Raw genomic sequence first — 16,877 nt, forward strand, 5'->3', positions numbered from 1 at the left:
TCACAAATTGCGATATGCAGACAAGACATTGCTTGCCGTTTGCCTTGTTACTGTGCATTAGGATGCATGTTAATAGCTCACTTCCTCATCTATAGGGTTTGAATCCTGATGAGTGTGTAACTCCCCTTCACAAGATGCTTGTCCATTTGATGTTTCCTGTGGACACAAAAGTCCAAAATGGGTTTAGAGCTGAATTGAAGTCATTTACACTACTGCCTTTTTTTAATAAGAGCAGTATTACTGTAAAACACGATATATTCGCAGCATGAAAATTTCGCGAATTGGAGCTGACGGCCTTTCTCGCAGCATGAAATTTTTGCAAATTGCCGCTGGCATCCAATGCATATTGTGTAGGCAAGAACTTCTGCGTGCATTTTAATTTCGCGAATGTTGGCGCTCGCGAAATTTGCGAAATCAAAATGCACGGGAACATTACTCGTTGTACAGTATCAACACTGATGAAGCTTCCGGTAATGACTAAAGACTGCATTGCCTTTGTCATCATGACTGTGATAGATACCTCTTGTGTTGCCATGGCAACTAGGGTGGGTTCCTCTGGGTGGTATTGGAAGAGTTTTATCACAAAACGATCCGTCTCCATTCTTGTTAAGTTGTGATATTTGTGGTTAAAAGCTGCTAAAAAACAAAGGAAATAATAAGAAAATGTCGGATATTTTTAATCATAACTTTTAGAATATTCCTTGTTATGTCATGAGTGAGGCATCACTGGAAAGGTTTAATTTTGCTCCATCTGACGATAGACGTACTTTCAAATGTTTAAAAATGGTGCTTAGCTCATTTTGCCATAAAGCTCTTCATTTATCAAGTTGTATGTGAGAAGAGACCACTGTGTTTCCTCCCTCGTCCAGGTTTGAGGCCCTGGTGGAGAGGGAGTGGATCCAGGCGGGCCATCCGTTCCTCAGCCGGTGCGCCAAGTCGGTCTTCTCCCAGAGCAAGAACAAGTACGCGGGACCGGTCTTTCTCCTCTTCCTGGACTGTGTGTGGCAGGTGGGGATCTCGCTAGCCTTTTGTCAAGGCCCTCTCGCTGTAACGGGCGAGCGAAGCGAGACCCAGCCAAGTGCGACAGCGCGAGGGCCATTTGAGATCTGCTTCACACATTGTTATTCATGACACATGAACCCTAATGAATAGTCATATTAACAGGTTCCATTCGACAAATGGAATGGTGCGCTCCCCACGTCCTTCGTCTCGGCGTGTCCGGCCTGTTCGCCTGCCACCTGTGGAGGTCTGTGGCATGCATTTGCCGTATGCAAATCGGGCTCGGGCAGGACAGACACGCTGATTGGTCGACTTTTGCTCCCGAAATCGGGGAGCAAAAGTCGGTAATTCAAAGGGCTAACAAAAAGATGCGAAGCAGATCTCAAAAGGCCCTCGCGCAACCCCACTCGGCTGGGCTCTCTTCACCACACAGCAAGAGGGCCTTGACAAAAGGCTAGGATTTTGCTTGGTTTTAAACCCCTTGCATGCTTGAGTGTCAATTAGCACAGATAACCCCATAGCGTTGTATACACTGTCCAAAGTACTGGGCTTGGAAAGGATTAACAAAACAAAAGTGTTTGATAATCTGAACAATCGAGATAAGTACACTGACTGGTACTGTTCGGAAGAAAATCTCTGTGTCGTGTTTCATATAAAATTGAGTAAGATGATAATGTCATCTCCCTGTAACTCTCCCAGATGTAGGGACACAAAGTATGACATTTTTACAGTGAAACCTGTCTGTAGTGGCCACCCAAGGGAAACAAAAAAAGTGGCCATTGTAGACAGGTAGCCACTATAGACGGTGTATTCAACATGACTTTTCTATTGGGGTAATTGAGTTAAGTGGTCATATACAGCAGGTGACCGATATGGCAGGTTTGACTGTATTCTGTTTAGCTGAAGTCTAATCGAAGCAATCCTTTCTTTGCTATGCTGGGTTCCCACTGTTGTGCTATGCGCTACGTATGCCACGATTAGTTATTAGTACGTAGCTGAGCGTGGAATCTTTGCTCATGTCTATAAAAGTTTGCACCACGATAGAAATTGTGGTCTTAATCATGGAGTAGTCATGGTGATCTTATCAGCTTGTATCAGATCTTTAGATCTAGATTTCAATGGTTGCAATTGCCTTGATCACAAACGAGCTTTAGGTGCTTCAAAAATTGTCTACGATCAATGTGATTGCCATTACTGACCTCAAGATCTGATAAGGTCACCATGACTACTCTGCAATTAAGACCACTGCTTCAAAAATGGCAGGAATTGTGATAGACATACATGTACACACAAATTCTACGATAAGCTACTAATGGCCAATCATGGTATGCGGAGCGGACTGCACAACAGCGGGAACCCAGCATAAATCATTAACAAAGCCTGCTCAGTCTCTTGCTTGCTAATAAAGCCACACTTTATCTTCTCTTCACATTTGATATCGATCCAATTCTTCTGCTCTGTGATAACTGTTGTATATTTCTTGAGATTTTCCAGACTTTTTCTTTCCTCATCTGAGTGATGCTGTGGTATTCATCACTCAGGGAGCAATTTACAAACCCAAATTAACCTGCTGAGGACGGGCTGATTTTGCTATAACCCTCATTTTCCATAGACACCTGCCCGAATTTATTTATGACTTGTCTGTCATGGGTTAATGAGGTCACAACCAAATATTACGTGATACTTTAAACAATTCTCTTCTATTTCAGATATTTCAGCAGTTCCCGTGCTCCTTTGAGTTCAATGAGAAGTTCCTCATAATGCTGTTTGAGAATGCCTATGCCAGTCAATTTGGTGAGTTACGCATACAATCTGGCAGAAGTCAGTGTACAAAAAGTGTATATGTGTTCATCCCATAATACTACATTAATTTGTACTTAGCCTCAAGTCAAGGGTTTGCGTCATTTATTTCTCAGTGATATCTGACCTCCTAATGTTGTACACAGCCGAGGAGGCTCTTGCAAGGGAATACTGGGAGAATCCACGGAAGACATTGATGACTCTGAATATTGTCAAGGTAGTGAACTCGAGGACAAAATTGATATGGAGGATGAGGTTGCAGCAGGTATGTTGGTGGATTTAGCAGTTCCTATAAGCGCCTCCAGCCCGGTGCAAGTGGGGGAGATCATAGTCAGTGTGCCGATGGAGTAAGTGGTCATGGCCAAGATGGTGATAGTCACAGTGAAGACATGGAAGAAAATGTAATAGTGAGAAGTGTCAGCACATTCCTTCAAATATGATAATCATGACTTTATTCTTTGTGTTATACCAAGGAGGTTCAAGACATGGAGTAACAACGCTGTTATTCCCTTTGATCCCATGTTTGATGCCGCTACTAAGAAATATTTGAAGTATGTGCTAAACTGGAGCTGCCTCACAGATAGGAAGACAATTGATTCATGTGGCACTGCATCATGACTCATCACTCTCAATAGAAGATAATGTCTTTATGATGGTAATTACTTTTCGCTGTCCCTTCTTATGAAACATGAGCGGTACATAAAGGTACAGACACAGGCAGGTGACAGGGATATGCGAATTAAAATTCCACGAAAATTGATGAAATGAGAATTAAAATTACCTGACTTTACATGTTTTTACACTAATCTAACATATAAATGAATAAAGAACTACACTTGAAGATTATACCATATCAGTTTCATTTGTCGGATGTGATCGGAAAGATGATAAAATCGACTTTCCAGTAAGGGTGCAGTTCAAATATTTTCACAACGTACGGCTCAGATTAATACACTTTTTGACATATAATCCTGGACAGGAGTTACTTTCTTTTTCATATGCCTTATCATTAGCTGAAATTTAATTTACTTCGATACAAAAACAAACTAAATATAGCCGACATTATGTTAGCGTTCCAAAATGAATCATTTCTGTGCTCGGAAAGATGGCGGCACCGAACCCCGATCATCAAAGTCACAAATTCACCTGTGGAATTTTTTTGAACGTTAAAAGAAAACTGACAGCTGTTTGAATGTTTACAGCCAGTTGGAACTCCATTTCTCAAACCTACTTGGTTATACTTTTTATAGTAGACAGTAACAGGAAATTTATATTACTGGAATCTAGAATTATTCAAATTCCTACATCTATTGACTTTTATTTTGACAGGTTTTTGACAAGAATCAAATATGCGAAATATGTCAAATAATTCAGGGTATAGCTCACGAAATATGCAAAATAATTCAGGGTTCAGAGGGTTACAACAATGTAGCTTCTTATATTCATATCTTAATATATCATTATGAATTTTACTATCTTTGCCCCAGGAACCTTTCTGTGCAATAATGAGAATGAGCGGAGGATGGCCAGAGTGTCTGAGAAGACAGTGTCTCTCTGGTGAGTAGTGCTGCCTGGCCGAGAGAAGGAGATGTGGGTGTGTTGTCGTCAGTACCTGGAGAAAACTGACGTCTCACACCCTAGCCAACTAAAGGCTACACAGTCTATATCACAGAATGTTAACCTGTCGAGGACGAATCCCAAGTATACTTGGGCAGATGTCTAAGGACTGATCCAGAAATTCCGTAAAGAGTGGGCGCCTTTACAAAATTAAAGGGGGGCGCATGCGTCCCCCCATTTTTCTTTTTATTTCTTTTGTTTTAACATAAAATAAAGGGGGGCACGCACCCGGTGCGTTCCCTCCTGGATCTGCCACTGGGATGTCTGTGGGAAATGCGTGTTGTAGCAATGTCAATCCGTCCTCAGTGGGTTAAATGATGTACTTAAATACTGGACAGGGATTGCCATATTGCCATCCCGTGACCAGAGGGCGCTGTTTGATGGCATGATGATCACCATCATCTTCATTACAATGATCAATAATGTCAAGCTAGTTAACTCTCAATCAAAGTAGATTGAAGTACATGCAAGCATGTTTCTGTTGCTAGCTACGTAAAGTAGCAAGCAAATTTCATCTTTGCAGGATCGTTTTGCAGTAGGTAGAACCAGCCAGGAGCAATGGCTGAATCAAGAGTCGAAATGAAATGGACATTATTCTGAGCATTTGGGACATGCTTACTGCATTAATTATTCAGACATTCAGACGTGATACATGTGCAAGCATAGATCCATGCAACAGCACCCTCATGAATCCCAAATTGATGAACCTTTAAGCTTTGCAGCATTAACTTTTTTGCAAGTTCTTAACCCGTTGGAGATGAGTCCTGAGTTTACTCGGGCAGGTGTCTATAGGAAATGCATGTTGTTGCAAAATCAGCCTATCCTCAACGGGTTACAAAAGAAAACAAAACGAAAGGACAATGACATTCACTTTTGTATGAGTATGATTCTGCTTTTGTTGGAAAGTAATTTTAGTAGATTATTTGCATATTTATGTTTTTTCATTAATGCTCTATGATATTTTTATTTTCTTCTCAGGACATATGTCAACAGGCCAAAGATTCTACAGACATACTTCAACCCCCTGTACCAACCCAATCAGACAATCATCTGGCCCTCTGTAGCACCCCAGAGTTTGGTAAGGATAAATCTTCTTCAAGAGCACCCTCACGCTGTTGTTAGTGCCCAGCCAGTAATCCTGCGTTTACACTATGTTCCCGCAGCCATGGCAGCCCCGTTTGCGTGAAACATAGTGCGCCGTCGGTAGATGAGACTTGTTTCCCGTTCTCCCCCTTGGTATTCTAGCCTTGTTCGACCCAATCCTCGCCCTGGTGAACATACTGTAAAACGAGGAATGTTCGCGTGCATTTTAATTTCGCGAATTTCGCGAGCGCACACATTCGCGAACGCCAACATTCGCGAACTTAAAATGCACGCAAAAATTCTTGCCTACACAGTATGCATTGGATGCCAGTTGCAATTTGCGAAAATTTCATGCTGCGAGAAAGGCCATCGGCTGCAATTCGCGAAATTTTCATACCGCGAATATATCGTGTTTTACAGTATACAGCTATCAGATGCTGTTCTCATGGTGTCTGGTCAGGCTAGACTATCAATATTTTTCATCGTGTCCCACTATGTACTGCGGCTACTACCTCCAAGTTTTGTTACGGCCTATTACGTACATGCTATCATGTCCTGTTGCATAGATATTGGGCCGAATGCATAAAACAAGCAATTGCTTGTAAGCAATTGCTTCAAGCAAAAGCATTAGCTCGTCTAGCAAAAGGTCTAGCTCAAGCAATTGCTTAAATCCATATGCATAACCTTTTGCTTCTGCCCATACCTTTTGCTTGTTCCCCACAAGCAATTGCTTGCATACTCCTACAAAAGGGACGTCACGCCTGTGCGAACACAAGAACAAATGCGAGTGTGATAGCATGTACAATATTTGAAAGGACGTGTGTGTGCGAAACATTTCCTGACATAGCAATAGAGCTATGAAATGGCACTCATAAATGCGCACACAGATGCACACACATCTATACACACACACACGTATTGGCTAATTCTCATCACTGCTTATAGAGATAGCCCGGATCTGCCAGATCTCACGTGGAGAGAGGTCTCCTTGCTCTCCACCGAAGTCAAACATCCTACTTGTTTTTCATCACGTTTTGCATGCTGACCACTGGACATTCCCGTTGTTGAAACGAAAAAGTTTCTTACACTGCTGAAGAGTAATTTCTTGTAGATTTATACCACTCCTGCACAAGTGTGGTCTTTCTTGTATGAATGTGAAAATGATACTGAAAAGGGAATGTCCCAGTTAAGCAAAAGCTCAAGCTCATTTTACAGAGCTTGGAAAATCGTAAGCAATTGCTAGCAAGAACAAGCAAAAGGCATGTTTTATGCATACGTTTTTAAGCAAACGCTTGGTCTCTAAGCAATTGCTTGCGGGCAGCAAGCAATTGCTTGTGCTTGCTAGCAAAAGCTTCCGCTTGTAAGCAATTGCTTGTTTTTATGCATACGGATTCGAGTAAAAGGCTAGCACAAGCAATTGCTAGCGTTTATGCATCCGGCCCATTATTTAATTACAACATACAAGGCTCCCCTCATTAGCATTGAGACTGCCGTGGCAAATTTTTTAACTGTTTAAAAATCTGACACAGCATCCAAGGCAATTATAACCATTCGTGTTTTCCTATCCCATCTCACTGTGTTGTCTCATGTCAATCCTGTTTTGTCCATGGTGCCCTGAAACATTGCTGCCTTGACCATCGGAAATATGGTACGATAAACACAGCATTAGCAAAAGCAGAGGACAGCTCGAGAGCCTTTGAGATCTGTGACAATGATGTCATAATTATGAGCTGGGAGAGAGCTGAGAAGACACAACATTACTTTGGCATAATTCATGCCGTCACTTTAACCAGTGCAGCTGGTAGATACCTCCATATGCCATCAGTGTGAAATGTAAATGCATGTGAGCTTCTTCTTCAAATGAATTCCTTCTTTAATATTAGTTGTGAATTTTGCTACAAAATGCTGACAGCAATCTAGTTTAATACCTCTCTTGTAGTTTCAACAGAGAAAGGGGCTGCATTCTTGTACTTTTTCATCCACTTACAACTGTAACTCATAGAAGACGAGTTCCGAGAACACTCGGTAGGTGTCTATGGGAAATGCATGTTATAGCAAAATCAGCCCGGTCTAAATCATTAACACTGCATGGGGTACTTGTCACCTCACCTTGGATGAAATGCTCACGTGATACAAGGAAATGTGTTGTGTTCTCAAAATTCAGTATGCAAAATGGTCAAACAAGATTTAGGTTTGTTTATCTGGTTGTTGTTGTTGTTTCAAAGGTGATGTGTCCAGAGCTGAAAAAGGGGACTATAAATTAAATGGCCTCCTTAAAGAGCAATACAAGACTACTGAGTGTAGCATTCTGTATGTTGCTTTTACAGATACAGGCCTGTCAAGATCATTAACCCATTGAGGACGAATTGACTTTGCTATAACATGCATTTCACCCAGACACCTGTCCGAGTATACTGTAAAACGAGGAATGTTCACGTGCATCTTAATTTCACGAATTTCGCAAGTGCCAAGATTCGTGAAATTAAAGTGCATGCGAAATTCTCGTCTACACTATATGCATTGAATGCCAGTGGCAATTCGCGAAAGTTTCATGCCACAAAAAAGGCCGCCAGCTCCAATTTGCAAAAATTTCATGCCGCGAGTATATATCATGTTTTACAGTACATGGGACTAGTCTTCAAATAAGGGATGACTGGTGTAAGAAGTATTCTGTACAAACATTCTCCCCATTAACTCTCTCTGCCCCAGGCCTTGTGGTCAAGTCTCTATCTGCGATGGACGCTGAGCGCTTCGTCCATCCTCATCCCGTCTCAAGTGATCACCAACATCAAGCAGTCGGACAAGGAACTCAGACTGAAGGTCAACGAGCTCAGACGGTAAGATCAAGGGTCAAAGGTCAAGGGTAGCGGCATCCAAGGTCTCTCTATACAGGGATTGCCCAGTTTGGTCACTCTGCTATTTTTTATTTTTTTTCTCTCTTTCAAATTTCTCTCTTTGAAACGATGAATTCTGAGCATGAAAAATTGTGTGTCTAAGTAGAAACAGCATCATTCTTGAAACAAGGTCCATGGTTCAAATCCCCTGGTTGCAGCAGTCAGCTGTTGTGCCCCAAGGCAAGGCACTTTGTCCTAATTTCATCATTGGGCGGGGGTGGGAGGGGAGGGACGATGGGGAAGCCTACTTTCTAGAGGGGGAAGGGGGAGCCACTTTATCTTCATTCTGACATTATGAATTGAATCATAATACAAATTCAAAATATACAATACAGATCGATCACCTTGGTAGTGTATGCGCTGAAGGTCAAACCAAGTCTTTCCTTTTAGCATTCCTGCCAACTGTTCTTTCATTGAAAAATCCCTTCTTTTTTTTTTAAAGAGAGGAGATTGGCTTTTATACAAGTGTACAGCAAATGTTGTGTTCCCATTGTTATGAACATCTGTTCCATGCAATTGTGAAGCAGGAGAGATTGATGAAAAAGGCTATTTTTTTCAAATTTTATTCCCATCTGTACCACTCCTTCATTTCTACCAGCAGGTTTGGCAAGAGAGCATTAGTAGCGACACCTGCTTCACAAGTCAGAAATGCTCTCACTGCTGCCTTTGATGCAAATATTCAAGTATTGAGCAGTCAAAAACCATATGTTTCCATATTTTTTTACCCACAGAAACTTATACAGTTAACATATCTATTCAGGTCATTGGGAACTCTCATATGTGACCGTGCACCACAAAACGAACAAAAAGTCGCACCCCTTGATTTTATGTGAGGACTCAAAAAAGGTGGAACGAGTCAACCAGGTCAATCTTGAGTTTTTCATAGTTTCTGAAAGAGCTACCCTTATTCTACATTATTCTTAAGTTTGGGATCATAAAATGAATGGGAAAGTGCATTTTCAGCATTTTTTCTACAACCCTATTTCGTAGAGAAGTGAGATCAGGTATGTCTTAGAGGTCCCTTTTCATTTCTTGATAATCCTTTTCACACTCTTCACTTTCAAGTCTGATAACTTTTGAAGGGATGATGCTACTGCTTTGAAAAATGGCATCAATCATGGACAGAATGTGTTGATACAGCATGCTCAATTTCAACTTAATGTGATAATCCCTTCTTTGTTGTTGCTCCAGTGGTTAACATCCTGTTTTTTGTCCCATTCATCGCACAGCTAGCACGGTTTGGTAACGATTAAGCACTTCAATACACAGATAGACCCTGTACTTCAGAGCCTTTTTTCTTGGTTCACACTTTTCCAGAGTGTGCGCTTTCTTTCCAATATTTAGATAGGTTAGGAGAGTCCATGTCAATTGAGTTATACATCATTGTAAAGCTTAGAGTCCGCACTTTCAGAATCTGCCCTTAACTAAAAATCCATGTCTGGCGACTTTTTGTTGGTTTTGTGATGCAGGGTCACATATTTTGTACCTCCCTGATCTGTTACCACAATCAATTGAAATCCAGTTTTTCATAGAAAACAAAGATGAAGCACAACAAAAATCAGTGTATTTTCCTCAGTCGCAAAAAGCTAATTATTGGCCCCTAATTGTATTATAGATATGTCAGTTGTTGACTGATGACCCTCTCCCTCTCTAGGAAAGCAGTGAAAAAAAAGAGAGAACTAAAAGAAAATGAATGCTGTTGTTCTTGTCCGGGGCGGCGCAGCCGTGGGGGCCGTGGGGGCACGGGCCCCCACACTTTTTGTGCACCATACAAAGGAATACATAAGGTGTCATCACTTTGGGCCCCCACACTTTTTTCAACCCGGAAGTACGTAAATGGCACTAAAATGGGAGGAGAGAATGAGCTGAGGACCTTTTTTTTTTTTTTTTTTTTTTGTGCTTGTCAGCTGAAGAAACCCGGAAGTGGACGGGGACGGGGAGAGATGAGCTGAGGACTTTTTTTTTTTTTTTTTTTTTTTTTTTTTTGCTTGTTAGCTCATGAAACCCGGAAGTGGGCCCCCACACTTTTGAAAACACTGCGCCGGCCCTGCTTGTCACGTAGCTTATTATTTTTTCCTCCTTTAACCCATTGAAGACTAGTCCTGAATAAACTTGGGCAGGTGTCTATGGGGAAATGCGTGTTATATAGGAAATAAGCTCATTGTCAAAGGGTTAAGTATATTTTTCGTTTGTTTTCTCCTCGTCTAGGCAACTTGCGGACCTACAAAAGGAGGCCCTGGAAAAAGGTCTGATGAGCGACTGAAGGAAAGTAGATTTGTCAAGGAAAGCGATGGGAGAGTGTGGTCATCCAGAACTTCACCACCTCCCCTTTAACCCATTGCAGACCGTTCTTGAGTATGCCTCGGCAGGGGTCTGTGGGAAATGCGTGCTATAGCAAAATCAACTCGTCCTCAACGGGTTAATTATCTGTGGTCTCTGTGTCTCAGTATGTCTTTATTTTTTTGTTCCGCTCATGGGTTTGTGGCAGGTTGCAATATTGGATGTTAAATGTACATTGTGCTTAAAAAACCAGAAGGATGATTAAAGAGGAAGCTTTATACAGTGTTGATGTTGCTATTAGAGTGTGCTTACCACAAATGCCACAATGCTGGTTGAGCTCTTTCATGTTGAAAAATATAAAGGAAATTTTAGAAAAAAAATGAGCCTTCTTTTGATCGATAGGGTTGGCAATACTGTCCCCTCTCCCCCCAGTATCTTGTCTTTGACTGTAATAATTCCTTTCTCAAGAGTCTTTGTTAATGTAAGACAATAAAAGAAACTAGCTATTCTGTGAAAAAAAAAAGTTGGATGAAGCTGTACAAATAGCAAATGAATTCCCCTTGTGTTTGTATTAAAAAAAAAAAACATTCATTAGCCCTGTGTGTCCATGTTTGTACACCTGACTCTGTCAACTGCTTGCCAACTTTGCGCAATCATTTTTACTCATATGCACAGCCGCTCACAAACCGATCAATTAATCACAATATGGCACAGGACATTGAAAACTTAGTCGCAGTTATGGATTTGCCCCCCCCCCCCCCCCCCCCCAAAAAAAAAAAAAAAAAAAAGAAGAAAAAAAGTACAGTGCAGCAACTGTAGAGTACGATTGTTGGTTTTTGGACTGGTAACCATTATTACCTTGTTAACTGCTTGAATGCTAGTTCTTTGACTCCCATGTGCAATTGCAAAGACATGTTTTTCAGACAGCGACAAAGAGAGCGTTAAACTGGAGACTGCAGGATGTTAAAGGACAAGTTCACCTTTACAGACATGTGGATTGAATGAATGCAGCAATATTAGTAGAACACATCAGACAATCCGTTTAAAAGTTATGAATTTTCAAAGTTTTTGCTTAGTCACTGCTGGTTGAGAAGACTACTACAGCTTTTGATGTCACATGTGTACAATGATATAAAGGAAGAATAAGGAAAATTCAAGATATTTTCACTTTTCTCGCATAATAAAAGAACACATGACTTCCCTCTTTCAGAACACGAGGGGGAAAAATATTACCCTCAACATACGTCAGTGATGATTCGAGGAAATGTGCACCTTTTTCAAAAAGTAACATTTTTTGAAATTCTCTTTATATTTTCCTTATATCACTTTACGCATGTGACATCATACCCTCTAGTAGACTTCTCGTTCAGCATTGATTCGTAACTTTTGAAGGGATTGTCCAATTTTCCCCAATATTTCACTAATGTGTTCTACAAATATTGCTGCATTCACTCAATCCACATGTATATGAAGGTGGACTTGTCCTTTAAATGATATTCACATGTTTTCTCATCATGGTAATAAACTACTTAACATTCAAAATCAGACACCCCTCAAGTTGTAGTGTCATTCACACACACACAATAGTGGAATGTTTATTGTGATCCAGATCCTTAGACTATTGTGAGTGTTCACATGGACAGAAATACATGTATCTTGCTAATTGCTGATCTCCATAGTTTGTGAACCAAACTGTTCATCCCTGAAACTCACTGAAATGATGACCTTTGTCCTTGAGTTCGCATGTGGTTGTGATTTGTGTTTTGAATGACAGGATAACAAATCTCGATTTTTTTTTCCATAGTATTCCCATACTCACTGCAGTGCAAATCATCAGACTATTCCCTGAAATTGTTGCTTTGATTCCAAAATAATCACAGGATTTCTTAAGACTTGAAAGTAGCAATGCTGATAGCACTATTTAGTGAGATTTTCATGTGCACACTAGCAAAATGATGAGATTGGTATCGTGCGGATTCATGTTAGTGTGACTGTCATACTGCTACTATTGATTTGTTGGAGTTGTAACAAGTTGTGGTCACAAGGTTTATCCAATTTGTGGATTAAAAAAAAAAATCCATCATTTGTTTTCTACTTTGTTCAGTTTGAATATAGTGGATGTACACATAGTAGATAACGCAACATTTGCTCCAGCGACAATTGTTCTGATTTAATTTTCTTCAAGGACTTTGGGTTAGGGGTTATAGGGCTGTGATAGGGTTTTAGGTGTAGTTTGATGTAAGAATTAGGATTAGGATTAGGGTTATGTTTGTGGGTAGAATTTGTGTTTGGCTTTAATAGTGTACAGATATTTCATGGGAGCAATTGTCGAGGGAGCAAATGTCATGGAACCATGATAATGATAACGATAATGATAGTGATAACAATAATTATGATGATGTGATGATGATTATGACAATATATTTATATAGTACATTTACCATGATTAAGATATATTTTTTTAGAGATGTTGACTGATTGCTGGTTGCGGAGAGTTTGGAGTACCGGTAGTTGATTCCAATTACATACGTGAGAACATGACTCGACATACATACTGTGGATAACAACAGAGATATGTGATCATCCTTTTATTTTTAATTCTTGCCAGAGACATCTCAGATGGGCATCTGAAGGGAATGTAGATTATCTCCCTGACCTCTGAACCTTAACCTTTGACCTCGCCCAAAGCATTCGTCCAGGGTTTTGGTGTTGGTTAGAACGGGGAGAGGACACAGCCTGCCAGCTTGAAGCCAGGTGAGCCTGGACCCGCAGGACCAGGCAAAAATGACTAAAATATACCATTGTGCACGATTGTTAATACCTTTATTGTTCTTGCCTCTTAGTGTGAATGCACCAATCCTCATGACATTTAGAAAGACTGTAGCTCTCTTGTAGAATGAATATGTGATGATACACAAGGGATGTGTGTCATTAACAATGGTTATTCACACATTGTAATAGAGGAATAACCTGAAGAGTGTGTTTATGCTAGAAATTTCTTACGTGATACAGACTTGTTACATGAAAATGATGTAGGTATATGTTGTAGGTTATGTAGGAAAAGGTTTGTTGACCTTTCCACGGTCAAGTACATGTGCTAGTGAACAATGGAAATATCGATCAGGTGGGAGGTATTGATAGAGCATGCGCTGATGGGCTCACAGAATCTTTTATTCTACACAAAACCAGGCTCCTGAATGGGGTGACTGGGGTCAGCGAACACCGAAATCTACAGAGCTCAGCCTTGATCGCTATGTACATATTCATACAAGTTTTACAGCAGAACAAGCGCAAATTGTGATATATGCATTTTCCAACAAAAGGAGAGCAAATGCTGATAGAATAAACTCTAATAATCTTTTAATCAAGCCAATTTTGGGGGGCATTATAACACAAAGAAACATGAATTTAGGACACGAAAGCAGACACTCTTGTCTTCATCTTGGGAACCTGGTTTACCAGGTTCCCATAAAGAATGGGTAAAGGGACATGTGATCATAGCAGCAACTTTGGCTGTCCCTTGTTGAAACTTCTTATTCATTTTGTCTATTTAGCATAATTTTTGATATGTTTTTTTTTTCTGTTGATAAAATAACTATGAGTATAATCCCATGGCAAACATGACTGAATTTTCAGAGTGGAGAAAAAAAATGTCATTTTCCACAATCTGTTGTATCCAACTACATGTACTTTGTTTCAGCAGCAAAATAGATAAAACAGCAGAGAAAAGAAATAAAATATTGTTATAGATGTGCTAACCATGTATTACTTGTACATTTTGGATGAATAATATTTCACAGGGTAGATGTTGAATGCGAGTGTGCATGTAGACCAAAGTCCTACTGGCAAATGATGTCATATGTAGATTATTTTGGTGTGTATATAGCCTTCTTGTAATTGACATACAAGAAGAGCTAGCTGGAAACCATGCGTTCACTAATTGAGTAAAGTTTGAAAGTTCAACTAACTGGAACCAAAGTCAACGGGAACCAAGAAAGGCTGTTGGCTTGTGTCAAACTTCATCAAATTCACTACCGATGGGAGGCAAGTGTGTTGCGTATTTATCCCTATGGGGGTATTACAGTATCACAGACTAAAGGGATTGAATAGAAGATCTAGTTGTTTTGTGTATGGTTGATGTATGCAAAGCTGCCATGTTGGAAAGAAGACCATGTCCCACAGTGTTGACGTAGTCCTACTCTGTGAACACACTGTGTCCTGCCCTGGACCTTCAATTTTAACACAGTGTGTAAATCCTGTGAACACACTATGAACTCACTGTGGGGACACACTGTTTTTACACAGTGCCCCACATTCTCCCGTTGTGTGTTGACATGGTCCTACTCTGTGAACACACAGACTCCAGCCCAGAATCTTCTGTTTACACAGTGTGTTCACAGATTCTGTAGGAATATACTGTGAACACCCTGTAAAACATACTGTGGGGACACTGTCTTCACACAGTGTCACACAGGGATCCTCAGTATGTTCACATAGTCCTACTCTGTCAACACACTGTGTCCACAGCCCGGACATTCAGTGTACACAGTGTTCCACTGTGTGTTTACATAGCCCTACTCTGGCAACACACTGTATCTAGGCATTGACCTTCTGTTTACACATGGACCTTCTGTGTTCACAGAGTCTGTATGTACATACTGTGAAATCACTGTGGGGACACTGTGTTCACACTGTTAAAACTTCCCATCGTACTTGTAACATTGCGTCTCACACTGTGTTTTGTTCAGCAGGCTGACTTTAACACACATTTTGTTGTTTTTCAGGTTCACCTGACGATTGTTTCACGCAAATCTAGTGTGTCGAATACTTTTAGTTGCTTTCACAGAGACTATTATAGATTCTGACAGTCCCCACACGATTTCTAGCTGCAAATTCATTTTCTTGTATTCCATAATGTTGAAATATTTTTCATTAGTTAGTGGTGCCGTCTGTTTTATTCTAGTTTTTTTTTCTTTGTGTTTTTTAATGTACAGAGACCTTCAGGGACATGAAGCTAATATTATTATTATTTTTCGAATATTTTATTGTCAAGTTTCCTGTATCCGTAATTAGTCAGACAAGACTTTGTGTTTGTTTTTTTTTCTGTAAACTGCAGCGCAACTGTATTCTGCGTTTATGGAAAACGGAGACCATTATCAAGTAATATATGAGATCATTTTGGATGAAGGAAATGATTTAGTGATCTAGATGAAATAATACTGTTATTTCAAGGAGAAGAGATATGCATTCCATTACAGATGTTAATTTATTTGTAAGTTTTCAAAGTAGTGACAAATTAGTGTACGAATTGTATAGTGAATACCTGCGACATTCTTGTTATAAGCCATCAACATTTCAAACAATAACAACATAAATCAAGTAGTGGATAGTCGAAACTGTCTATTATTTACTTATGGTGTATGATTATTAGTTTTTTAAATTGTTTTATTCATAAGAGTCACTTCTCAGTAGAATAGAAATAAATTAATGAACGGTCAACATTCCATGATAACAGTCCTGAACCTGTGGCTAATCTTTGACCGACACTATACAGTAATAATTATGATACAGTTTATGTGTCCTTTAGCTGAAGTGACCATCTCGATTGCTACTTTAAACCCAAAATATATTGTATTTCCTGTATGTATCTGATGAAGTAGAGAGCAAACATTTGTTTAGGTCACCGTGTACATAGCAAAATTAGATGTGTACAACAGAGTTTATTATAAAGTTCGTAACAGTCTATAATTATCACTGTGAGTATACAGGTAAATAACGTGTAAAGTATTGAAGTCGCTTGTGATGTGCATTTGTATGTATGCCCTGGTCCTGTGCAAATGTATTAAAATGTATTATCTTAAAAAACGAGCAAAAAGAAGAGTTGTTTATCATTAAATTATGACATGATCAGATACATGTAGCGTGACGACTTCTCTGTGTGCTCTGTTATTGTTTGTTCAAGGAGGTTCAAGAGCTGAAGTTCCAACTGGCTACATGTATTATGATGACAAAAAGAAGAATATTTTCTGTTGATGTGCAAAAGAATTCTACAGATGCATTTGCGCTGTTGGTGATTTGGGTTGGACGCGGACTTCTTTCTGAGCAATCTGAGAATTCATTTTCATAATATCGGATTTATTTTGCTCCTTTGTTCAATAACATGAAACGAAAGTTCCCCTTATGATAAAAAATACAGTGTCGATC

The 16,877-nt window shown here is 39.9% G+C and overlaps 1 protein-coding gene across 3 annotated transcripts in view; it reads left to right on the forward strand.

Annotated features, from left to right (window-relative positions):
- LOC139710585 (myotubularin-related protein 9-like) overlaps positions 1-11,416 on the forward strand; it is a 68,137-nt gene extending 56,721 nt beyond the window's left edge. For all 3 annotated transcript variants that reach the window (XM_071622511.1, XM_071622510.1, XM_071622508.1), the window contains exons 10-15: positions 870-1,008; positions 2,709-2,793; positions 4,287-4,356; positions 5,395-5,494; positions 8,209-8,336; positions 10,602-11,416. In XM_071622511.1, coding sequence (XP_071478612.1) covers positions 870-1,008; positions 2,709-2,793; positions 4,287-4,356; positions 5,395-5,494; positions 8,209-8,336; positions 10,602-10,656 — 577 coding nt within the window. In that variant the 3' untranslated portion in view covers positions 10,657-11,416. The remainder of the gene's footprint in view (positions 1-869; positions 1,009-2,708; positions 2,794-4,286; positions 4,357-5,394; positions 5,495-8,208; positions 8,337-10,601) is intronic.
- The last annotated feature ends 5,461 nt before the right edge of the window (positions 11,417-16,877 follow it).

Source organism: Diadema antillarum, unplaced genomic scaffold (assembly GCF_040938485.1).
Source record: "Diadema antillarum isolate AM-2024a unplaced genomic scaffold, OU_Dant_1.0 seq00001546_RagTag, whole genome shotgun sequence".
In the NCBI taxonomy this organism is placed as follows: Eukaryota; Metazoa; Echinodermata; class Echinoidea; order Diadematoida; family Diadematidae; genus Diadema; species Diadema antillarum.